The 25,458-nt window shown below is 43.1% G+C and overlaps 2 protein-coding genes across 2 annotated transcripts; both read right to left on the bottom strand.

Annotated features, from left to right (window-relative positions):
* Window positions 1-4,983: 4,983 nt before the first annotated feature.
* LOC125690491 (lymphocyte antigen 6E-like) lies at window positions 4,984-11,752 on the bottom strand. The gene is made up of 3 exons (XM_048938881.1): window positions 11,394-11,752; window positions 6,626-6,745; window positions 4,984-5,974 (listed from the first exon to the last, which is right to left on the bottom strand). The coding sequence occupies exons 1-3, from the start codon at window positions 11,443-11,445 to the stop codon at window positions 5,763-5,765; spliced, it is 384 nt and encodes a 127-aa protein (XP_048794838.1). The 5' UTR covers window positions 11,446-11,752; the 3' UTR covers window positions 4,984-5,762.
* Window positions 11,753-17,424: 5,672 nt separating this feature from the next.
* LOC125690494 (lymphocyte antigen 6E-like) lies at window positions 17,425-22,220 on the bottom strand. The gene is made up of 3 exons (XM_048938884.1): window positions 22,116-22,220; window positions 18,482-18,601; window positions 17,425-17,701 (listed from the first exon to the last, which is right to left on the bottom strand). Exons 1-3 carry the CDS (start codon window positions 22,165-22,167, stop codon window positions 17,493-17,495), a joined length of 381 nt encoding a protein of 126 aa, XP_048794841.1. The 5' UTR covers window positions 22,168-22,220; the 3' UTR covers window positions 17,425-17,492.
* Between the last annotated feature and the right edge of the window lie 3,238 nt (window positions 22,221-25,458).

Below are 25,458 nucleotides of genomic sequence, written 5' to 3'. Positions count from 1 at the left end.
GTGTCACCTGCAAGCTCAATCTATTTATTCGCTATTCTGTCTGTTAAACCGGTAATTAAAATATTGCATCATAGCAGAACCATGGCAAGCTGCAGAGGATCCCATTTAATACATCCTTCTTGTTTGACAGCAAGCCGTCGACAGTTATTTGCTTGTGCTTTTAACTAGTTTCCTTGTGAGACTGTCTTGTGGTGTGGTGGAAAAAGTTGTATTAACACTGAAATATGTGATAAGTACCAGATCTACAGATTATCTACAGATTTTTCCACCTTGTCACAGGTGGGAATAACACCCATGTGTCACAAAGCTCTTGTTGTTCATTGCCATCTCCTTGACATCCCCTACGCCATTACAGGTTGTTCAACATTTTATTTCAGTTTTCTTTCCTGGACTGACTGCTCAGTATTTCCCCATGATTTCCCTATCCCCTTTATAACAATGCGCACTGCATTTGGGAATCCCCGGTTTCCCACCCTGAAGAAAAAGGAGCAGGTGAAACAAGCTTGGTTGCTACGATGTGCAAGATTTCTTTTCCTCTGTGCCTGGTTGCCACTTAGTTTGGTTAATACCCCTTACTGATGTGCATATGGAAAAAGACACCTTTTCTTTTTGTGGCCTGCTTCATTTTCATGTTGTTGGTTTTGATGTGCTAGTTGGCACATCAATTAACATGTATTAGATGTGGTTGCTGTCTCCACCTGCCTTCCTTTTACCATGCATCAGCTGCAGGCTGGAAGCAAAAACACATCTCCCAACTCTGGGTGTGGAACTCAAAGTTATTGTGGGATTGCAGAACAGGAGCACCTCTAAGTATCACCTAGGTGTCTGCTCCTGGAACAGATCCTATGCTGAAGGAGCATTTCTAAGCATCATCTGGATGTCTGCTGCCAACAAATGCAGTTAATGCTGGAGATGACCAGCAGCACAATCCTGGGTATGGCCATGCACTGTTGCTTCATTGGAAAAGGCAAATTTGATTCTTCCCATGGAGGAAGAGGTGATTTGTCAGTCTGTGCCCAAACTCCTGGGACATAGGAACCCATATCTGTGGCCTGCACCTTTCTTCAGCCCAGGAAAGGTTGTTACCAGTGTGAAGATGAGCTTGGACCTTATCCAGACAACATATAACTCATGGCTTATGCCCAAGCAAGAAGGACAGAAATGTGGTGGATTACCCATCCTTGAGACATTGAAGGGGCTCAGGGGCTTTGAGCAACCTGATCTAGCTGTAGGTGTCCCTGTTCGTTGCAGGAGAGTTGGACTAGATGATTCCCAAGAGTCCATTCCAACTCATTTCTATGACTCTAAGTGTCCCTCTTTATTTCTCTCAAGGAATTTCAGTGATTTCCCACTCAGAGCATCAGCTTTGACAAAGTCCAGTCATAAACCCTACCTGAGTAGTTACTATTGAGAGACATTCAGCTCCTCATTCACCACTGTGGGCTTTCAGTCTGGGAGCTAAGTGTATACTGGCCATGAAACAGGTAAATCCCTTTAAAAAAAATACTTAAAATAGTGAAAATCTGAAGGCATTTCACCCACAAATGTTCAATCACCATAATCCTTGTACATCCAGGTGGAATCCAAAAGTTTCAAGAAAGGAAGGGGTTCCTTCTGAATTTGGAGACAGGCAGACATAGGAACTCCTCTGTTCATTTTGTCTTGTTGGAGATAATATTTGTTTGGGTGCTATCAGCAGGCAGCACAAGGGTGTGTGGTGAAGAGAAAAGGAAGGCAACTTGAGTCTGCCCCTCAGACTGCCAGTCTCACTGTACTTTTCTCAATCTTTGACTCCTTCCCTCCCCGCCAGCTGACCTCGCTTTGCTTTCTCCCATTCAGTGAAAGTGGTTGAGGCATAAATTACTCCTGCTTCCCCTTTCCTGTGCTAACTTGTCTGATGCTAAAGACAGTAATAGCTCTGGCCCTGAGCCCAGCTTTCCTAGAGTTTTTGGAGAGCATCTAATGTATTGCAGGGCCTCTTGGAAGACGTGCCTTCCATTTTCTCTGCATAGGGTATTTGTGGTGCATGTGTTTGTGGTTTCAAGAAGCAGCATGGTCACCATAGCCTGTAACATTGATGCCAGCTCCTTCCCTTGGCAGAATCATTTCCCTCCCAGACACAGAATGAAATATCTAAAACACGGGCCACACACCAGGTTCCAGAGATCACAGTGGAAACACGAAAGGTGGGCATCTTTAGCTGGCCATAGAACCATAGAATGTGTTTGGGTTGGAAGGGACCTTGAAGATCATCTGGTTCCAAATCCCCTGCCAACCACTAGATCTAGCACCAGATCAGGCTGCCCAGGACTCCAGCTTGGCCTTGAATGCCTCCCAGGATGAGGCATCCACAATTTCTATGGGCAGCATCTTCCAGCACCTCACCAATCTCTGAGTGAAAGATTTGCCCCTCACACCTAGTATAAATCTACCCTCCCTAGTTTAAAATGATTCCCCCTTGTCTTTTCACAATCAGAGTATATAGGAAGTCTGTCTCCCTCCTGATTGTAAACACCTTTGAAGTACTGGAAAAAAACAAGTTGCTTTCTATCCTGGCAGTGTAAAACATCTCAAAAATAACAGAATCACAGAATGGTTGTGGTTGGAAGGGACTTCTGAAGATCCAGCTTCCCTGGTTAGGAGCTTATGGCCAACTTTTTGTCCACCAGGACTCCCAGGTCCTTCTCTGAAGAGTTACTTTCCCATCAGGTCTGCCTCCAGCTGTATTGGTGCATAGGGTTATTCCTCACCAGTTGCAGGGCCTTGCACTTGCCCTTGTTGAATTACAAGAGGTTCTTTTCCTCCCATCTCTCCAGCTTGTCAAAATCCTTCCAGATAGCAGCACAGAATTCTGGGGCATCAGCCACTCCTCCCAGTTTTGTTTCATCAGCAAACTTTCAGAGGAGGCTTCACCAAAATCATTGATAAATGACTTAAACAATACTGGAACCAGAGTTGACCCCAGAGGACACTGCTACCTACAGGCCTCCAAAAGACTCTGTGCTACTGATCACAACCCTCTGAGACTTGCCATTTTCAATCCACCTCACCATCCACTCATCCAGCCCACACTTCCTGAGCTTGCCTATGAAGGTATCATGGGAAACTGTTGCCTTGCTGACATCCCAGTAGACAACATCCACTGCTCTCACCTCATCCAGCCTGTTGTCCCATTACAAAAGACAATAGGTTAGTGTAGCATATCCCTTTGCTGAATCCTTCTTGTCTTCCACATGCTTAGAGACAGCCTAAGCTATTCCATCACTTTTCCAGGAACTGATGTGAGGCTGACTTGCCTGTAGTTTCCTGGATCTTCCTTGCCCTTGTTGAAGACTGGGATGGTACTTGCTTTATGGTATTTGCTTTCTTCCAGTCATCAGGCACCTCTCCTGATTGCCAAGACCTTTCAAAGATGATTAACCATGATGTCCACCATCTCCCCTGGTTCTTTTTTCGCATCCCATCAGGATCCATGGATATATGGATGTCAAATTTGCCTAAATGATTTCTAACCCAGTCCTCCTCAACCAAGAGAAATTCTTCCTCTCTCCAGAATTTCTCTCTGGTCTCCTGAATCAGAGATTCCTTCATGCTGATCTTTGTAGTGAAGACTGAAGCAAAGAAGTCCTTCAGTATCTCTGCATTTTCTTCATCCTCTGTTGCCAGTTTTCCTGCCTCGTTCTGCAGTGGGCCCATATTTTCTTTAGTTTTCCTTTTGTTGTTGATTCATTTGAAGAAGCCCTTCTTGTTGTCCTGGACATCCCTAGCCAGATTTAATTGCAAATGTGCCCAGGCCTTTCTTATCACATTTCTGCCTACTCTGACAATATCCTTATATTCTATCCCAAATGGCCTGTCCCTGCTTCCACTCCCTACACACCTCTGTTTGAGTTTTGTCAGGAATGCTTTGTTCATCCATGGAGGTCTTATATTCACTCTGCTTGATTTCTTGCCCACGGAGATGCATCATTCTTTAGCCTATTAGATGTGATCCTTGAATATTAACCTTGGATCTCTATTCCTTCTAGGGACTCTTCTCATAGTATTCATTCAAGAAGGTCCCTGAAGAGGCCAAAGTTGGCCCTCCTGCAGTCCACTTCTGCAGTTCTACTTATTACCCTGCTTTCTCCTCAAAGAATACAGAACTCCACTATGAAAGGCCTCACCTACTTCCTCCCCCTGATCAGGTGTCCTGTAGCAAACACCCACAACAGTGTCATCCTTGTAGTCTGTCCTTTAATCCAGCATTTGATGGAGGTATCCACACTTTAGCTTTGATTTGCTATCTGGGTGCTCTCTGTAACTCTCCTATTCCCCCCTCTTTCCTAGCTTAAATCATTCCTTATCAGGTTGGCCAGACTGGCAAGGATGCATGTTCCCCACTTTCTGAGATTGATTCCATCTCTTACAATTAATTGTCAATCTTACTGAGTCCCATGATTATAGAAACCAAGATTCTGTTGCCAGCACCAGCAATGGATCCTTCCAGATTTGCAGTCAAAAATATGCTGACTTTCAAGACAATGCTTTAGGCAAATCATCTCATAAAAGATCTCATTTAGCTAGCAAATAAAGCATCTCATGAAAGGAAAAATTAATTAAATAAATAAATAAATAAATAAAAGAACAGCTACAACAACCACAAAACAAAGACTCTGAATTGTTTGGATGAGTCCTGGTGTCAGACTAGCTGAGCTAGTCTTGCTGCCAACTCTTCCCTTTTTTATTTTCGTTCCGGAGAAGTGAGCTTGCAGCAGGGGTTATGACCAGGAAGCTCTGGGTATTTATGTTAGTCTTTAGCTGCCTGCCCCTCTTCTTCGTAGACATCTCCAGGCCTCATACAGAGCCATTTCTGCCTCCCTTCAGCTGCAGCTCTTGCTGGGAGAGGAGGAAGCAAAGAGCCTTGAATCTAACAAAGCCAAATCATTTCTAAGCTATGGTTTTCTTAAAGCTATCTCACAGTCTCTAAATGACTGGGTTTGGCAATAGCAGTTGGGTTGAGTTGGCCCTGAAAGAAAAAAAAAGGGAAATAGATATGGAGACATTTTCTTTTCCAGCTGGACCAGGTCTGTGTATGCCAAACCGTTTCTTTCTCCCTTCCATCTCCCCACTACCAGACATTGCATCTCCTCTCTAGGTCTCATTTGTTCCTCTTTGCCTTTTCTCCAAACTCATTTGGCACATCAGAGCTGGGAGATGAAGAATGCTCATGATAGATACCCTTCCAAGTGCAAATAGCCATGGGAACCAGAAATTGTTGCCGACTGAGGCTGGAGGAATTTCCAGAAATTGCCAGAAATAAGATTTATCTCTTCTTTCTTGTTTATGAACTGATGTTTGTTAACCAACATATTGTGACCTGAAGAAGGTACTGAACTTCTCCACTGTGCTGACATAACTATTGAACTATTACCTGTATTTCTGGCAGGGTGGATTGCTATTCCGCATGGTGTTCAAAAACTCAAAGAGAAAAAAGTGTGTCTTCAAGATTATCTTCAGAGCTGTAACTATTTGAAGCCTGAACATGTCAAAAGGGTCTTTCTTAGATGTGTTTTCTTAGATGACATGACTGTCTGAAGACACTTCAGGTTCAAGGAGGATTAGGAAATCAATGGGAGTTCAGCATCTAACTTACTGAGATTCTTGAAAATCCCAGGCGAAGCTCATCTGCAAGTCATGAGCTCTTAGAGCAGTAATTATCCCGGTGTAACACAATTTTATTTTAGACAATAATGCCAACACAGGGTGCTTTTCCTAAGCCATCACTGTCCACAGGCAAAAATGTAAGTGATACTAGCTAGGACACCCAGGAACGTCGCTGCATAGCTGCCTTGCTTGCTGCTGCCTCCATTCACATTGCACAATGGTTTCTCACAGCATGAAACATTCCGGTGGGCTTGGGTTTGTTGCTGACTTGTTTCTGGACACGTTGGAGAGCACATCTTAGAGATGACATACTTAGGCTTGTCAGAGTCTAATGCAGAGGAGAAGGGAAAGAAAAAAAGAAAGAATAAAGTGCAAGGATTACTGCTATAATGCTTTCCTAGCTAAATCTGCAGTGGTGATTATTAAAAAAAAGGAGGCCAGGGGAGGGGTCCCCAAGGCAAATATGTTCTCTCAGGACTAGCAGCAGTCTGGCCATGTCAATACTGCTGATATATGATGAATGACTGTTCTGGGCTCCAAGTTATATCTGTCTCTAAAGTGAAATTATCATAGAATCGTTTGAGCTGGAAGGAACCCTTAAAAGTCATTTGGTCCAACTCCCATGCAGTGATCAGGGACATCTACAGCCAGATCATAGCCTGGTCCAGCTTGACCTTGAAAAGTCTGGGGTGAGTAGTCAGATGCTCTGCTGAACTTTCGCATATTACTCCAAGATAGACAATAAATAGGAAGTTTTAACCAGAATTATGGTTTAACTGGTGTTCCTATACACGGTGGCAGCATTTCCCCAACTCTTGATAACAATATCAAGCAACACTGCAGTGTTTGCAATAGGGAGCAGCAGGGTTTCCTAACAATTGTTGACTGGGTCTATTGTTTCCATATGTGGCTGTGACTGGCATGAATTCATAGGACTCCTTTTCCTACAGCACAAATAAAGAGTTGTTCAGTAACTTACTTGTTCCAACTTTGTCACGGACAGTCACACAATATTTGTCTTCCTTTGCACACATGGAAATGGTTAAACAGTCCTTGTTGGACTCCTGTTCTTGGCACACATAGCACATAAATGGATAACCTGGGGGGGGAATAAAGGAGCACATTTTGTGGTTTAAGAACTGCAATACCTGCAATCTAAATATCTACATTTTTCCTAGTTATATCCTGACAAATTCTCATGTGTAGATGACCAGTGACTTGCTTTATCCCTTGACCTGTAGCAGCAATGTTAAATCCCTCTGTCTCATATGTCTCAGACTGAGAAGTATTATTGATCTGTTTGCAATCTCTGGCAGCAGTAGATGTGAGTGGAATTCAAGGATTTGGGAGACTTTTATGATGGAGATTATTGCTGAGCAAAAGCTTCTCTATCCTGAGAGATCCTTCACATGGATTGTCAATGACTGCTTATTTGCTTCTCCAAAAGTGTTTGCCATGGAAAACTTGAGGATGCCTGAGTCCTGAAGTATTTTGAGGAGATGGACATTGCCTAGTATCCTACTTTTCTTTCAGTTGTATTGGAGAGTGCTGTCACGTATCTTTTCTTGAGGTCAGACACCACTAACTGAGCTGGCCTAACCTCAGTCCTAAGGAGCCTGGGGAGAGCAGTTAGATGCTGTGTTGAACTTCTGCAAACTGCTGTAAGATAGACAGTAAATAGGAAGTCTTAACCAAAAGAATGGTTTAACTGTATTTGTCTGAAATACAGATGAAGATGACCAGCAGCACAGGCAGACAACGATGAGTTGTCCTGTCTGTCAAGGATGCTTATGCTTGCTGTGAGATACAGAAGGTTATAAGATAAAAATGAAAGCCTATGGAAAGTGATGATAAAAGGAGAGAAAAATAACAGCAAAACAACAACAAAAAACAGAAAGACAGTGTGCATGAGAAACCAGATCCTTGCTCAGCAGATTAACTGATTTACAGACTTGGTTGTGGCGATTGCATTCTGAGCTTTCAAAATCACCAAGAGCAAAATATGTGTTTGTGTGTGTAGGAGAGGGGATTAGTTTATTTAAAAACACAGATATTTTTGGAAAGTGAATCAGCGCAAAATGCTTGCCAAGCTCCTGGTAGATGTGGGGACACTATCAGTACAGAAAGGGCAGAACGCAACTAGAGGACGCATTATTGTGAGTGTGGTTTTGCCTGATAAGAAGTTGGCTACAAAGAAGTATAAGGGCAATGTATTTCAGAGAAACTATTAAATTAGAAGTTCCTGATGATCATGTGACTGTTAGGTGAAGTCCTCAGTGACTGGAAAAAGGGAAATATCACTCCTGTTTATAATAAAGGAAGGAAGGAGGACCTGGGGAACTACAGGCCAGTGAGTCTCACCTCTGTCTGGGAAGGTCATGAAACAATTCCTCCTGGAAGAGATGTTAAGGCACGTGGGGGATGAGCAGGTGATCTGAGACAGCCAGCATGGCTTCACCAAGGGAAGACCATGCCTGACCAATCTGGTGGCCTTCTGTGATGGAGTGTTGGCATCAGTGGACAAAAGCAAGGCAACCAATGTCATTTACCTGGACTTGTGCAGGCCTTTGACATGATCCCACGCCATATCCTTATCTCTAAATTGGAGAAATGTAGGTTTGAAGAGTGGACTATTCAGTGGATAAGGAATTGGATAGTCATAGCCAGAGGGTTGTTGTCAATGGCTCTATGGCCAGGTGGAGGTTGGTGACTACTGGTGTCCCCAGCTGTCTGTCTTGGGACTGATACTCTTTAACATCTTTATCTATGGCATGGAATGATGAGATTGAATGAATCCTCAGCAAGTCTGCAGATGACACCAAGCAGAGTGGTGCAGTTGTGTAAACAGTTTATGGGCTGGTTCAGCCCAGTTCCGTGACTAATGGGGCGGGTGGGACCCGTGGAGCATCTGTAACTCCCAGTGTACTACATGATGTTATGATGTAGAATACTGATAATAAAAATATTATAAAACCATCACAAGTTGATACAGAAGAAGGAAGGGATGCCATGCAGAGGGATCTTGAATAAATCTGAAGGTGAGCCCTTATAAGCATCATGAGGTTCAACAAAGCCAAGTGCAAAGTGTTGCACTTATGTTGGGGCACTTATGTTCCAGGCATGCATACAGACGGGGAGAAGAAGTCTTTCAGAGCAGCCCTATGGAGAAGGACTTGAGGGTCTTGGTGGATGAAAAGTGGGACATGAGCCAGCAGTGTGTGCACTCAGTGTGGCCCAGAAAGCCAGCTATGTCCAGGGCTGCATCAAAAGATATGGATGGTCCATCCTTAGAAATATTCATGACCAGACTGGATGGGACCTTATGAAACCTGATCTAGTGCTTAATTTAGTGGTTGGCAACCCTTCCCCCAACAGAGTTCCTTCCAACCCAAGTCATTCTATGATTCTATGAGAAAAAGGAAGGGAAGAGCAAGGAAAGATGGGAAAGAGAAGGGAAGGGAAGGGAAGGGAAGGGAAGGGAAGGGAAGGGAAGGGAAGGGAAGGGAAGGGAAGGGAAGGGAAGGGAAGGGAAGGGAAGGGAAGGGAAGGGAAGGGAAGGGAAGGGAAGGGAAGGGAAGGGAAGGGAAGGGAAGGGAAGGGAAGGGAAGGGAAGGGAAGGGAAGGCGGGGGGAAGGCGAGGGGAGGGGAGGGGAGGGGAGGGGAGGGGAGGCGGGGGGGGGGAAGGCGAGGGGAGGGGAGGGGAGGCGGGGGGGGGAAGGCAGGGGGAAGGCGAGGGGAGGGGAGGGGAGGGGAGGCGGGGGGAAGGCAGGGGGAAGGCGAGGGGAGGGGAGGGGAAGGAGAAAATCACTGAAAATGTACTGTAAGCAGAGTTCTAGGTGATTTTGATCTGTGGATGTAACAAAGGAATGGAAAAAAAAAAGAATGCATGCGGTTCAATAAAGAAAAGTATGTTGTACTAAGATAAAAACTGACCCCATAAATGTAGGATGAGAAACAACAGGTTCTGTTACAATTAAGAATGGCAGTGTAAACAGTGGGGGCCAACAGTGTCACATTATAGCAATGAAAACAAACATCACTCAAAGGAACACAGGCAGCAATGTCATGTGGAAGGTATGCAAGGTGGCCTTTCCACTCTGTCAAGACCTCAGCTGAAACACTGATGTCCAAGTCTGTATGTGGCACTTCAAAAAATATGCAAAGCACTTGGAGAGACCAGAGGAGAGGGAGGAGAAGTGGTCAGAGATCTTGAAAATACAGCCTTGTAAAAAATATTTGAAGCATTTAACTTTCTCAATCAAAGCAAGATAACATTGAGGAAAGACGCAGTAACCCTCTTCAAAGAAGAAAAAAGAAGCTGCATGGAAGGTAATAAACTCCCTATGGTGAAAACGGGAGAACTACATAAAAAGAGATGGTCATTAGATATTTAGATTAGCTCATTGAAGGAAGAAGTGTCTGAGCAGTTCTAGGCTATTTTATCTTCTTTTTTGGAAACTTTCAAAGCTGCATCTGACAAGACATCTTCCTGATCTGGCCCAGCATCGGAGCGGGAAAAAGATCTTGACCTTTTAAGATTTCTTCTGGTCATATGTTCTGTACTGCTGAGATCATGGAAACAAATGGAACAGACCATGTTTTTTGGGCTGTGAGACCAGATTGATCAGAATTTGACACAGGAATGGAATGGAACCCCAGATACATGAGAAGAATAAAATAATGGTTGTCTCCAAGACTGCCTTTGTATTAGTATGGAGAGTTGTGATCTTTTACTCTTGAGTGTAGAAGTCTTGACTTAGAATTACTAGCTTTCTCTGATCTAGACTGGTCTACAGAAAGACGCTGTATAAAAGGCTGTCTTCACGTCTGTTTGCAAGCTAATATCAGCATAGAACATCACCAGCCCACTAGATCAATAAAGTACGCCAATGAAATGTATTCTGCTAGAGTCTTGGATCTCACATCACTCAGGACTGGGCACAAAGTCATTTTTTTTTGTACAGTTACATACCCCTTTCCTCACCCCAAAACCGTCCAAAACTTTCAGGCACACTGAAGAGCCATCTGCCAGAATAATGTGGGAGTAAAGGTTTGATACATCAGAGAGCAAGAATTAATTAAACGCCTCTTTCTCAACCCCTGCTAGATATGTATCATGGTTTCTGGGAAACCATCGGGCGTGGGGAGATGTTGGCAATCTGATCATTATTCCTAAGTGCCAGTAGCAAAGCAGCAGTACACATGGATCAGTCTCAGAAGGAAGACACACATTTAGAATACTTCAGGCTTCCTTTTGGAAGAAGTATACCTTTAACATTATGTATGCAAGAAAAGTTCTTTCACCTCTGACTCTGATTTCACCTATAAAAATCCTCACTGCTGCATTTCCTAGCAAACAAAACATGTGACACAGCACATGGCTCCCTACAATGAAAGAAGCAGCAGCATGGAAAAGAATGTAAAATATTTAAAACCAATATGAATAAAAAATATGCCTTCTTATGTCTTCTGGCACTTGCAACTTGCATAGCTGAGAAGGATACTGTAGACCACTCTATGAATATAACCCAGCATACAGTAGCAACATAGGACTATATCACTTGGTACTGCCTGCTGGAAAGAATTACTTTATCAGGATCTTATATCTGCAGCAAATAGAGAGCTCAGTGTTAATCAGGGTATATTTGGAAGTTGGCAGTAGCATGGCTGAGGCGCTGCAATACTGCAAAGCTGTTGATAGCTCCCTAAATTCCATCTTCTCATTGGTAACAGCATTAGAGGCTCACCTTGCTCCACACACAGGACAGCAACCAGCAAGATAACAGGAGTAGTCTTCATCTCCACCAGATCCTCTCAGCTCAATTGGGAAGGTGTTTGGAGGACAGGTTATATACCTTTTGAACAGCAGCAGTTTTACAGGTTCCAGGCATGAAGTCAACCCAAGGGTGTGTAAGGTGCGTGTGGGAGTTCTCCATGCTGGAGCCCATGGTGCACGATAGCACCTTGGGAAAAAGTCCCTTTAGCACCTTCGTTATTGCTCCTCCAGTCTAATGAGCAATGGGAAATGGGGGCTGTCTCTTCTCTCTCTGATTGCCTTTACTTCCTCCTGTCTTTCCACAGAAGCAGCAGCTGCACTGATGAAATAGCGGAGCCTGCAGGCAAAGGAAAACAGTTTTGGCAGTGCATTTTTGTAATCCCTTTCCCAGGGCTCATACCGTTGTCTTAATTGTTACACAGAACCAGAAGGCCAGACTCACACCCATGCTGATATAGCTCCAATAAAGTCAATTTTACTCTAAATGAAGTTGGATAATGGCTATTCACAAAATATTTTTCTCAAATTTTTGTGTCAGCCTTCATTTCTTTATCATTTTTTTTCCATTAGCTGCAGTTAATCCCTGTGTGCTCTCCTCTCTTCGTTGTATTTCTTGAATACCTTCTGAAATTCCATAAATGTTTTATTTAATGACGTTTTGCTTCTATTTTAGGCATCTTTTAGAGAGTCTGCTTTTCTCCACATCCAGCACTTCCTGGAAATCAGACCTCTATTTACAATACCACAAATTGTCACTCTGGAATTCCCAATCTATTTTTTAAAAAAAAAAAAAAAAAAAAAAAAAAGCCATCTCTCACAATGTCTCTTTTTCAATCTCTCTTCTTAAATAAATCATTTTCTCTCTATTCCTCTGTGTGTCTCTCCTCTGAATTTCTTAAGATCATCTTCTGACATTCTGGGAAATAGGATGTTTCTTGTAAGAGCTCGTGCTTCTACTTTAGTGTTCCTCCGAGGTGAGACTTGTCCTGCACAGCAGGGAGCAGAACGCACAAAAGAACAAGTTGTCAAAACCCCCTTTTTCTGACAATTATGGAATAGTACAGCTGGTGTTTTTTGTAGTAGCCATCAGTAGAGTATTTTATTGGCCTTTGCGACATAAGGTGTTGTTTCCTTCGTGTCTCAATCGTTTAACGCTGGATGATTTCCTTATCCTCATGACATACTGACACTTTGCAGGCTTTTCCAATACTGCTCCAGCAATGGCATAGCCAGGTGGTGAATTCCAGAGTTAATCAAGACCAATGTCAAAATACTCATCTCTTATCATGGTGTTGGAGATTTGTCAGCTTCACAGGGGACGTGCTGGTAAAGATCAGATTAAACCTTTTGCTTTGCAGGAGGCAATCAAGTTTATTGTGTCTTATAAACAGGTTGTTGTTCATAATTAGTGGGTGTCTCTTTCTGCTGTTATTTTGCAATGAGGATAAAAGGAAGCAACCATTTCCCCTTTGTTTTTCTCCTATTAATTATCCCATAGACTTTTGTTCTGTGTATTTCTTCACCTTTTCCCCACATGTGAAAGATTGCTCTATTTATTGCCACAGACCCTTGTTTTGCCAGTGGATAGGGTCAGCACAAATGTCACAGATGCCACGTTAAAGAAGTGTGTTTACTTCTGCTTAAATTTAAAGCAATTGGATAATAAGTGAAAGGATACAGCCAGAATAATAAAGATCAAGGCAGTGCATCTAACCATTACTACATGACGGTAGCAATACTCAGGGTTTCCACTTGTAGGCAAGGTCTCCAGCTTCGCTAGAAGAGGGTCCATCTTTTGTATTGTTGCACAAAAAAGATTACATGACAGGCGGAAACATCTGGTTTCATTTTTTCCTTTGGATTGCACTTAAAGCCTGGCCAGGGCTCAAGGAGAAACTAAGGAAGTTTTTGTACTAGTTGGCCTTGACACTGCTTCTAAGCAAGGAAAGGTTAATTCATTCTCATAGTGCTTTATCTAAGCTACATCTTTGGCTAACGAGATGTTTTGTCCAAGATACACATTTCACTAATTATCATACATATTTCACTAATGATCAGATGCTGATGATATGTAACGCTGGGTTGTGAGATTCACTTAGAGGTCAGCTTTGATTTGAGGTCTACTGTTCAGGACTTAATACTTCAACCCCATCATGCAAATCTTGCCAACATCCATTTGTTTCTACATGAACTTTAATGAAATAGGATTTTGGCTCACTCCTTTTATCAGATCTAGCTTATTAGTCATCAAGTGCAGCTAAGAACTGCCAAGAAGTGTGTACTGAGTTTAAGAAGAGAAAATTGAGTAGGAAACTGCTGTATGTCAAACAGTTATTTGGGAGCTGTTCTCAAGACATTAAAGTCTTTGCTATTCCCTGGGCTTATTACAATGCTGGAGCATGCTCTCTTCCCAGCATTTAGAGAGAACTAATTTGCAGCCCAGTGACTAAGTCACAATGATTCCTTATTTCCCAAGAGGACAGATTACAAAACTCACAGCAGTCAGAGACAACAATTAAGCACACAGAATGGGGAAGCGAGCATCTCCTGCTGACCTTAGCCTGGAGGAAGGCCTGAAGCTGGCCAATCAGGGGCACCAAGTGGGAAGAAAGATTGAGGAAGATCAAAATAACTATGGAGGCTGAGTCACCTCTGTAGAATGATCTCATCGATACCCATTTGGGAAATCTAAAATGGACCTCAGAATGGTGCTATGAGTAGTCTATATGTCAATAGAGCTAAAGCTAATTTTGAAAAAGGGTTGGTTTTGACACCTGTCATGGTTTTCAGAAGCATTTTAGACCCTTTGAAGACCTTACTCTGATCTTACACACCCACCTTGTATCCTTCTTTGTCCCTGGTGTGCTTGCCGATCTGATCTGCACAAATAAGGGAAGAAAACTGACATTGTGAGGGAAAAATAGGGACAACACATTCAAGGAGAGCAGAAGGCAGCATAGAAATTTCCGTATCAATGGCAATAAAGCCTTGAGTTGAGGGAAAACAAGGGCCAAGTCAAATCACGTCCTACACATGCCTGATTTAGTCAGGGCAAGGTCTCCTTGTCTGATTCAGATCCTGGCATTGTAACTGAGAGCACTGTAAACCGAGCTTTTATGTAATCCATGTAGAGAGAGCCAATTCCACCAGGAGCGATCCCAGCTATTTGAGTGAGGCACCAGTCTTCCCAAGAACCCTCAAGGCATCTCAAATGTCTGCAGGGCAGATTGGTGCTCCCATGGGAAGAGTGTGTAGTCACTGTAGCCAAATAGAAACCCTGGGTGGAGATATGAAATTAGGCATGGAAGAAATCAGGATTTCTCAGGCAGGCTAGCAGAGAGGAGTCTCCTGTTATACAAGAGCTATTGCCAAGAAGGCTTTACTATGGAAGGACCTCCTGTGCCTCAGGGCAATTGCTGCTCCCATCTCCAGATAAGGAACATTTTATGTAACATGAGATGTAGGTCAGTCCTGATGGGTTGTGTTGTTGGGCAACACAGAATGTAAAACATTTGGGGTCACAGAATCACACAATCACAGAATGGCCTGGGTTGGAAAGGACCTCAAGGATCGTAAATCTCCAACCCCCTATCACAGGCAGGGCCACCAACCTCCACATTTAATACTAGACCAGGCTGCCCAGGGCTCCATCCAACCTGGCCTTGAACACCTCCAGGGATGGGGCATCCACAACCTCTCTGGGCAGCCTGTTCCAGCACCTTACCAATCTCATAGTAAAGAGCAGGAAGAAACAAAGTGAGATGAAGGCAGGCTGGGGCCCACAAATGGAGCTGCTCCCTTTGGGACAGGATTCTGGCTTCCCAGTGCTGTCCATAACTCCTCCATGCAACAGCCATAAGCAGAACATAGATCATAGAATTGTAGAATCATTAAGATTGAAAAGACCACTATGATCATCTAGTCCAAGCACTAACCCATCAAAAATGCAATCTTGCATGAAGTCCTGCATGGCAGAAGCAGGCTCTGTGATGTGACTTCAGATCTTTTGCCCACACATTTTTCTTTCAGGTCCCAGCCTTCCTCTGAACCCAAAACAGAGACACCTTCCAAGCTCAGGTAGCATAGAACACTACCTTCTTTTAAACCTTGATGTCAAGAACAGGTTTATATTCCCAAGTTCACCAGGACAAGACATGTCCTGTAATCAGTGCAGTCACTATTACTGTCCCAGGCTGATCTTGGCCTGTGCCAACTAACTTTGTCCCTAAGAAATCCTAAGGCTGGGGATAGCAAAGACTGGAGACTACTTCAGTCTGATTTTCACAACCATATGATCAGGTTTGGGGGCAGAGCATGGCCATTTGAGGGCAGAGTGTGGTCACAGAAGTTCTTGACTTGTTCAAGATGTTCAGATGTGTATGCCACAGAAGTATCTTTAAATTTAGCAGGAGGGAAAGAAAGGTGAAGGCAGTAGATTGGATAGAAGGCAGGAGCCAGCTCAGTTGAAGAATGGCAGTGCAGTAGAAAACATAGGAACAGCAAAGACTCTTATGGCTAAAGATGAATTATCCTTGGCCAACCTTGGATTTGCACCAAGGAGAAAAAAAAAAAGTGAGATGAATCTCTAGATAGAAAATAAATATTGGAAGCAAAGTCCAGGCTGGCATTGGATGAAGAAGGAAGACTAGGAAATAGCTAGAGAGTATGTAGTCAGATACGGAAGGGAGGAAGGATGGACAAAAAGGGACAGGAGCAGGTTGAGTAAGCTGGGGCTGTAAGACCACATTTCCTTTGCAAACCTGTTATAAAGATCCAGATATTTCTCACTATTGCCATTCCTCTGTTCCCAGCAAGTCCCAATTGAGTGAGCAACATGTACAGCTGCTCTCCCTGTGTGGTGAGTCTATGGAGACAGAACCAGCTGGGTGAGCTGCACCCAGCTAATTACCCTGGGAGATCTTTGATGGAGTAATCCTAATGGAAAGCTTCTCCAGCTCAGGAGAAAGCATTTCAGCATTGAGTGATTCACTCTGAAAGAGTTTCAGTGAGCAACTCTCTTATTCACAGCTATTATCCACAAGGAAGGTCACCAAAGGGGAATAAGTTCCTTCAATTTTAGCACAGGTAGAAAACTTGACTAGCAAACATAAGAGATTTGTCCTCAGAGTTAATATTTGTTAAACACTCCAGCACACACAGGGTAGAAACCACCTGTTTTTTTCTGATGAGTTTCCTTTAAGCACCACTCTAGTTACTTTTCTTTCTTTTCAAGATAATCCGTAATGCTTATAAAGCAACTTCTACTAGAAGAAGTGATTTCTTAAATCATTTTAAGAAAAATTTAATGCTCGAGATCTCTTCATTTTCAGTCCTACCTTGTCCCCTCTGTTTGCCTGCTGAAGAGCTCAGCAGCCATTTACTTTCTGCCAGCTGACCCAGAAGAGAAATTGAAAGCAAGTTAAATAGAATTGAGTTTACTCTGAAATAGACTTACAAAATGACACTTCTACCAATACAAAAAAAAAAAAAAAAAGAAAGAAAAGAAAACAACACATTGAAGGAAAACCTTAGAGGAGGCTTCCCAGAGTGAATGCAAAGTGAATGGAATATATTTCAGTGTTATTTCCATTCAACTTGCAGACAAACTTGTTGCTGGTAATGTGGGTGCACCCAACCACTGCACCCTATATGCCATACCACACACTCACACAACAGACTAAAATAATACTTTATTGTGCCCAGTTTCTGTTTAACAAATCTAATATCAAACGGGAGAAAATGGTATAAAGGGAAAAATGGCACAGGAGAATGGTAGGGCCAAAATGAAGGGGAAAAATGCATGGAGTTACAAAGTAGGAGAGATGGTGCCTGTATGGTACTCTGTGTATGGTAAAGAGCATACATGGTGTTCCAAACACCATTCTGAGGTAGGGTCATGCTCTTGTGCATGGCCGTCAGAGCATGGAAAGAGTAAAAATATTTACTGATGGGATGTGACACACCAGGTTGAAGAGACAAGATGGCATTCACCCTGGCAGAAACTTCTGTACAGATGAGATACTGAACTCTTGCAGTGCAAGGCCACGTAGCCCCTTTCCTCCCATCCCATTTAGAACCCAAGGCGGAGGATGCAGGCAAGACTGGCCAAGACACCCACAGCTATCATGGTGTAACTGGTTTTCACACTGCTGGCCCCACTGATGTTGCACAAGGAAGTCTGGCAGCAGTTAGTGGCAACACCTGCAATCCCTATATTCAGGTCAATTGTTGGGCAAAATGCAGCACATCTCTTGGTAATACTTTGCTGACGGTCATCGCCTGAGGTGGGAGAGAGAGAACAAGGGGAAAAGTCAGGTTTTTTTAATAAGTGATAAAATATCTGCACAATATGCACTGGGGAATGTACTGTTCTATACTGAATGCTGATGGTTTTCCTTTGGGCTTTGGCACACTGCATCATTTATTTGTTTATAGGTAACCTATGGTGACCATCCCTTGACTTTAAGTCTCCTATGCCATGTTCAGGCCCAGCTGAATGGAACCTGAAGCATGAATTCAGAGTTCTAATGCATTTGTTTAGTACAAGATTGCCACATTTCTGGAAATGTTCAAAGCCAGGTTGGATAGGGCCCAGGTTTAGTGCCTGATTTAGCAGTTGGCAAACATATCTATGGAAGGGTGTTGGAACTAGATGATCTTTGAGGTCCCTTCTGATCCAAGCCATTCTATGATTCTCTGTGGTTCCACAATTCTATGAAGATGTCGTCATCATCTTGCCTTGGCTTTGTCCCTTCCACAGCACCTGGTCTTTTCTAGTTCCAACACTGCCGATATATCTACAGATTAGACAAGGTTGTTGTGCAAATAAATCTTCTCTTTTCCATTATTTCCCTCTCCTGGGTGTGTTTTACACGCATTGTTATGATATATTGTGACAGAAATGAATTAGCTGAGTTCACACCTGAAGTAATATTTGATGTCTTTGTGACATGATCCTTCTAACTCTTCTGTCACATCTCCTGATGGGAGGGCACCTGTAGTCAGCCTAATCTTGAACCTCTTTTGTCAAGAGAGACCTAGAAAAAGCTTCACACTCACCGAATCCCTTAGTAGAATATGTCGTTAGACAGTACTTCTCATGGTCAGCACACGTGATTGTACTGAGACAGTGTATGTTGGAAGTTGCATCTTTGCACGAGAAACATGTCAAGGAGAAAGCTGCAAGAGAAGCACACAAACATCCATCACTCATCTCTAGAAATATTCATAGGAACACAAAACTGGCGGTGCTAGTCCAGACTGAAGATCTGTCAACAGTCACAGGAGGCATCCAAATTTGGACCAAAATTGCTCTTTGGGACCAAAATTGCTTTAAGTTCTAATTCTTGTGGTTTGCTTATTTAGTAATCTTCTAGGGACATTCCTTCTGGATACTTGAGTCTCACTTGAATCCATTTAAACTTCTTGCATCACAAACATTTGTTCGAAAGAGTTCCCCAGTCTACTACTACTAGAAGCATGTGGCTTTTGTGGTCTCTTTCTAACCCAGTTTCTAACACCTCTCCCCATCTCTTTTTGCTGGCTAATAGCTGTTTTATGAAAAGAAACCAGCTGATTCCTGTCCACTCTCTTTTGTATCCCTGTCAAGTTATCTGAAAAGTCCTGGCCTATACATCCTTTCTCAGAACAGACAGGTGGACCAACACTGAATTCTTTTAAAAATCTTGAATACTAAAAGGAAGAGAGATTTGAGAGTAAGTCCCCTGGTCATACTGAGTGTGATTTTTTTCCTCATGCTCCCACAACCTATCTCAAATAAGAGACAGGCCATGTAGCTCTCCACCTCAGTGTTTAGTGGGAAGAGGGATGCTTGCATCTGATGAATTCATTCTTGGAACTTTCCTGCACTGGGAAGCAATCCTGGCTCTGTGGATGACATGACTCAGCAAACCAGCTCCTCAGCTGCAGCACATTCCTTTTTTAGCTGTCCAAGGGTAAAGACTCACTAATACTACAAATTTGGTACATCTGTAACACAGTGCATCTGCAAAGTGTTGTGCTAATAGGAATGAATGAAAACAGCTTGTGCTCAAGTAAGCTAAAGCAGTCATTCATGGCAAAGAGATCCTTAGGGAAGGTTTCTCTGCATGATAACAGGAATTTCCTGCTCATCTGTTTATCTGGAGCAAACACTCCTGCAGTAATGCCACCCAAAGGGGATTAGTCTCATTCTTCTCATTCTCAGGCTATCCCTGTCTGTGACCAGTTAATATCCATCTTATTCTTGTGCCAGCAATCTCCCTTAGCTTTGTTTCCCTGCTCTTCTTTTCCTCCATCCTTCTTCTCTCTTGCCCAAGATCCTTTGCCCTTCTTGGTACCTTTGCCAGCAATGTCCTAACTGCATTTCTGCCCTTGTTCGAGCCAAACAGGGGTCAAATAAATCTGTCTGACCCAAACAGAATCTCCACTTCCTACCATTAACCCAAGTGAGCGGAGCATGCACTGTATCTCATAGGAAACCACAAAAATGAATTTTAGGGAAGAAGTATCCATCTGTCTCTGCCTCTGTGGAAGCTGCTTCCTCACCATACTGCAGCTAACAACCCGTTTTCCCTTCCCATAGCCACTCAGCGCTGACCTTCACTTTCCTCTTGTGGCCTCTAGTCCTCACATATTCTACCCTCCTTTTATCTCTTGATGACGAGCACCTAGCAGAGGACACAAAATTTGGGTAGCTGGGCTTGCAGTGTCTTAGATAGCATCTCTCTCCTTTCCCAAGCTCAACACTTGTGTTGCCTTGCTCACTTCTCTTGTGCAACTCGCAACCAGGCACATATCTGCTCCACCCCACTGGGAACCACCCTTTCCACCTTGATAGCCATACACTAGAGCAGAGTCCTCAGTCTCGGTTTTCTAGACATGTTATACATTTTGTGCTTTAATCACAATGAAGAGAAACTTTCTGGATCTATGCAGGAAACTGTGGAGCTTGTTGGATGCCCAAATCTTGTTTCATCCCAGATTGACAATGCTAGTAATTTAAGAGTCCTGTTGCCATGGGAGGGAGAAAGCAAGCGATTTTGCCAACTACCCTTTTGTAAGGTTTCTCTCCCAATATGTATTTACTGATTTTTGGGTGGCCCTGTGTGGAATGAGGAGTTGGGCTTGATGATCCCTATGGGTCCCTTCCAACTCAGGGTATTCTATGATTCTACTAAAGATGACTCTGGAGGCATGTGGCTACCTTGAAGGTAACCTTCCCATCTAGCAAGAATGATCTCTGCTCTAAATGAAATGGAGTATTCTACAATGAAGATTGTCATGTGAATAATTTGAGCCACATGGATAAACAACATTTGTAAGGCATTAGAAAGTACAGGTTCTGGCAGATGCAGAATTTGCACCGTTAAAATCATTCAAGTTTGAGATTAATTGTAACAGCTACCAGCCTTCTGGCTACATTGCACAGCAAAGTGATGCTGCCTATGTTTTAATTTTCATCAACTCCTTTAGTGAGTTTGCCATCTCATTATGTGATCTTTTTAAAAAATATGATTATAGTTGATAAGCTGCAGGAAGGGATTGGCTTTATTGCCCTTGAGTTTCTCAACCCCATTGAGTACATGCCAAGTTTAAAGCCTGTGAAGTCCCATAGTATAAACGTTTACAGCTTCAAATTAACTATGAGTCTTAGTGCTCTGCTAGGTGGGGACTAAAATTGATGGTAATTTGCAGGTATTCTCTAGCTCTACAACTGAGTCAGAGAAAGATTAGATTTATTCTAGGTTTAGAATGGGGCAAAAGCCATCTGAGCTGGCAAAATCAAATATTTCCCCTGAAGTAGTCAGAGGGATGTTCAGATTAAAAAGGAAAAGTTATCAGAATGAGGACGGACCCTGTGTCTCCATCCCAAACCTGGGATAAGCACTGACAAAGGAGTTGCAGGAAAGAGATGGGAGACAGAGCTGCATCTTCTTGCAGCACAAACATCTCTATCAAGTTAGGTGATTAAGGTTTGCAATTGCAAACAATAAATAAGCAAGAAAAAAAAAAGTCAGGCTATATTTTCTTATAGGTCAAATTTGCAGCCTTGTTGGAAATATTTGTCAGGCTCGAGAGGGCTCTAAGCACTCTGACAGAGCTGTAGGTGTCCCCGTTCATTGCAGGGGAACTGGACTAGATGACTTTTAAAGGTCCCTTTCAACTCAAACGATTCTATGATTCAATGATTCCGTATTGCCAATGATTCTATATTACCACTTCCAGTTCTGTATAATCCTCAATTAAGTCCCCTTCTCATGGAGCTCCACTGAGACTCCTGGCTCGCAGATCTCTACATAGAGCCACTCCAAATGTTGGAGTGGGTTGGAAGGTGTCAGGTGTGAGAGTATCTCAACCCCCACTTCAGCTCCTCAGCATCATTTCAGCTGGGACCAGGCTCTAAGCATCTGATCTAGCTGTATATGTCCCTGTTCATTGCAGGGGAGTTGGACTAGGTGACCTTTAAAGATCCCTTCCAACTCAAATGGTTCTGTGGTTCTGTGACTTCTCCTGGTAGGAAAGCAGCAGCCCACAGAAAGGATCGGCTGTTCTTATCCTGAAGAATGGAATAGAGCATAATGAGCTTCAGCATTACCATTTGTGCTGCAAAATCCTTTCCTCAGCCTGCAATGTCAAAGACTTGCCCCAGCTCTGGCCTTTTGCTCGCACCAAACAACCCTTGGCGACTCACCGCTCTCCGTGCACAGGGCAACAACGAGCACGACAAGAAGAGAAGCCTTCATCCTTTATAGTTCTCGCAGCCTCCAAAATAAGCAGAGCGCACGCGGGGCAGTTTTTATACCTCTGCAGTGTTTGCTTTTGTGCTAGGATAATAACTATGGTGTTGCAGTGTGTCAGATGATGAGTGATTGAGAGTAACGTGTCAGTGCTTGTATGGGGAAATATGCTTTGTTGGAAATCTAAACAAGCGTATGTTCTCTCCTACCCCCCCCCCCCCCCAGTTCTTTTCTGAGTTATTTCACAATCTGGTTTACTCATCTGGTACCAAGTAAGAAACAGTTTCTAATTCTGGATAAGTGGAGGAAGAGCAGCACACGAAAACAAAACAGAGTCCATGTGAGAAGAGAGCGCTCGCCTTTCCAGGCTCTCAGCAAAGGCTGCATCCTCCAGGATCCCATCCTCACACACTGTTTTAATGCATATGGAAATGGATTGAATTTGAAATTGAAATTGGGATTGAAACGTCTTCAAAATGTCTCTCAGGATTCTCAATACAGCTAGATCACAAGAGCAATCTCCTTCCACTGCATTTCATAGGGGACCAGATATAATTTTCTGTGAGTCTTTTCAATACTGCTGTTCAAAATCCTAAATGTTTCTGTTCAAAAAAGTGGATATTTTATATGAGGGAAGACATTCTCTTATTGGAAAATAAATTCCACTAGGCAATGAAAATGACCACCTAAATTAGAAAATAAAAATAACATCCACCCCCATCACATTGAGCAAGCTGTGAATTTTCTCACGAATTGCGAAAAAACAAATGTCAGGGAGAAAAAAAACAACAGCAGACAAAACACTGAAATCATGGAGAGTGAGGGGCTGCCTGATCAATGTTCTCAACTCATTAAGTCTTCAGAAAAAAAGAGTGATAGCCAACCAGTATTATTCTAGACGCCTGACAGAAATACTCCCTTGGGTTTCTATACGGTGCTCTTTATTCCTCCATTTTTACCACGTTTCAACCTCTCTCCCTGTACAAAATCAGATCATTCTTCATTTTCTTCTCATCTCTGTTGCCTTTTCCTCCCACTGTTGTCTTTCTGCCATCTAACCATTGGGATGGAGGCACAGTCCCAAAAATGATCCAGCTGGGCCCTTTGCACGTGACACTCAGAGCAACCTGTGTGCCCCAGGCTTCTGTCAGGGACTCTGCCCCTTGCTGCTCTCCATCTGTTGTATTTTCTTTTTTTCTTGGTCTCAAAACTGCTTAGATTTCCACCTCCCACTAGATAGTTGAGCTTCCAGTAGGACCCACCTCCAATCATTATCTCATTGAAAAGGCATGTCCAGTTCTTCAGGTGTTGTAAGTCTTTCCAGTGTCTTGTAAATTGAATGTAGAAATATTCCTAGTATGGAAACTTACGTGACTAAGGTGAGGAAATTTCTGCTTTCTCAATCGGTAGGGCATGAAACTCAGCTGGAACAGAGGCAGCAATTAACCAAGAAAGCTCAAAGGAGGAGTGTTGTTTGGCCTTGGAAAGCCAATGCCTTCGTAATGTACCAGGCAGGAAGAAAATAGAAGCTTGCACCCTTCATACCAGGGACTGCAGCTCTCTTTTCCTTGAAATAGTTTGTTATCTCCAATCCAGAAGAGATTTCATACATCTTTATTGGCAAATGAACTTTTACTGCAGACTATTCGAGGTAACAGCAGAGAAGGGTGCTCCAGCCACCAGGCAATGTCATTCTGCAGCCTGTACATTGCACTGCAGAGGCAGCCCACATTCAGTTTTATTTCAGCCAGCAGCATCCATTAACAGGTACAGAAATAGCAGATCTGCCAGGCACTTTTTTTCTTCCCTCCCTTGTAGTTTCATCTAAGCAAAAACCAAAATATGTCTTGTCTCCTGCAAGCTGCTGAGATCTGGAGATGGAGAGAATGTATTTTTTAAAGAGGTACTGCAGGGTTTTTGTATGCTCCTGTAACTGGCCCCATGTGCGTCTCTGATGTTAATGCTATCTTCAACTCTTATCAATACCAGGTGAAATAGATTGAAAAGAATCCAAGCGGATAGAAAGAGGTCACCAGATGGACCCAGGCAAAAGAGAAGAGAATATTACAGCTTACAAGTGTTTAGATGTTATGAAATTCCAGAACATTTTGGAAAGAGAAACAAGGGATTTAAATGAGAGTGAGGGGGATGTGTCTTTTGCTCGTCTTGTTTTACTTATCTTGTTCTAAATCTAGTTGAGGTCGCCACAGGAGAAGGATGAATAATTTCTTTATTTTGGTGAAAACATTTATTTTTTCATGAAATGAAAGATGAATTTTAAAGTTAATCATGGTGCCTAATTCAGATGTTGTTTATAGATCTTCCAGTTGGCCCAAAGCCTTAAGAATAATTTCAGAAATGAATGCGGTTAGTATACAGGAAAAGTGATGGTGAAAGCAATTAAAGAGAAGCACAAAAGCCAAGTTTCTTTTTCTCTTTCCAAAAAGAAATGCCACAACATTTCAGCTGGTCCATCTCATATTTCAAGGAATGCCACGACACCCTCGTTGCCCAGAAAATAAATCTTTACAGAGTGACTAAGCCTTTCACAGCCTTCAGCCAGCACTGTGGTTTCTCACTGTGCTGTAGAAGTTCATGCCCTTAGCAGTTTGCCTCGAGCACTGATGGAGCAGAACTCCCTAACCCAGCTGGGCTGCAAACAGGAGTTTTTTCCAGGTGTTACTTTTACTTAAGCTTTCCTAAAATGTAGCTCCTGCATGGTGTTCCACCAGGAATTATGCACCTTCTTGCTCCAGGAATGCAGGTCCTTTGACCATCTCCATTATCTTAGAGCTTTGCTCTCCAAGAACTCTTCTGGGATCTCCATCTCTCTCATTCCCAAGCCTCAAAAGCAGTGAAAGAGATCACCCCATCTGATCAGGCATCAGCACCTCTCCAAGCTCTTTCTGCCCAATTCACATCCCGTTGTCATGAGCAATCATTTAGAATCATAGAATCGTGAAGGCTGCACAAGACCTCTAGGATCATCAAGTCCAATCTTCAACCCATTCCCATCATGTCCACTATACCATGTCCCTCAGTGCCACATCTCCATGTTTCTGGAAAACCCCCAGGGGTGGTGACTCCAGTATTTCTCTGGGCAGCCCGTGCCAATATCTCACCATGCTTTCAGAGGAGAAATTTTTCCTAAAGTACCCAACCATCATCTTCTCCAAGCTGGCACAGAGGCCACCTCTCAATGAGGAGAACACTAAAGCACCGTCCTTATCTTGAACATCCCCAGCATCTTGAGAAAGTACTTAGACCCATTTAAGAGGTGAAATCATCCACATTGCA

Source organism: Lagopus muta, chromosome 3, assembly GCF_023343835.1.
Source record: "Lagopus muta isolate bLagMut1 chromosome 3, bLagMut1 primary, whole genome shotgun sequence".
NCBI lineage: Eukaryota > Metazoa > Chordata > Aves > Galliformes > Phasianidae > Lagopus > Lagopus muta.
This window is presented reverse-complemented; position numbering and strand designations above follow the sequence as displayed.

Bases quoted from the DNA above. Each gene is read 5' to 3' on its own strand.
- LOC125690494 (XM_048938884.1), bottom strand. From the start codon at position 22,167: ATGAAGGCTTCTCTTCTTGTCGTGCTCGTTGTTGCCCTGTGCACGGAG. The intron at 18,602-22,115 runs GTGAGTCGCCAA...CTTCTCTTGCAG, and splicing joins TGCCCTGTGCACGGAGAGCG to CTTTCTCCTTGACATGTTTC. The intron at 17,702-18,481 runs GTGAGTGTGAAG...CTCCCACCTCAG, and splicing joins ATATTCTACTAAGGGATTCG to GCGATGACCGTCAGCAAAGT.
- LOC125690491 (XM_048938881.1), bottom strand. From the start codon at position 11,445: ATGAAGACTACTCCTGTTATCTTGCTGGTTGCTGTCCTGTGTGTGGAG. The intron at 6,746-11,393 runs GTGAGCCTCTAA...TTCCCCCCCCAG, and splicing joins TGTCCTGTGTGTGGAGCAAG to GTTATCCATTTATGTGCTAT. The intron at 5,975-6,625 runs GTAAGTTACTGA...CCTCTGCATTAG, and splicing joins CCGTGACAAAGTTGGAACAA to ACTCTGACAAGCCTAAGTAT.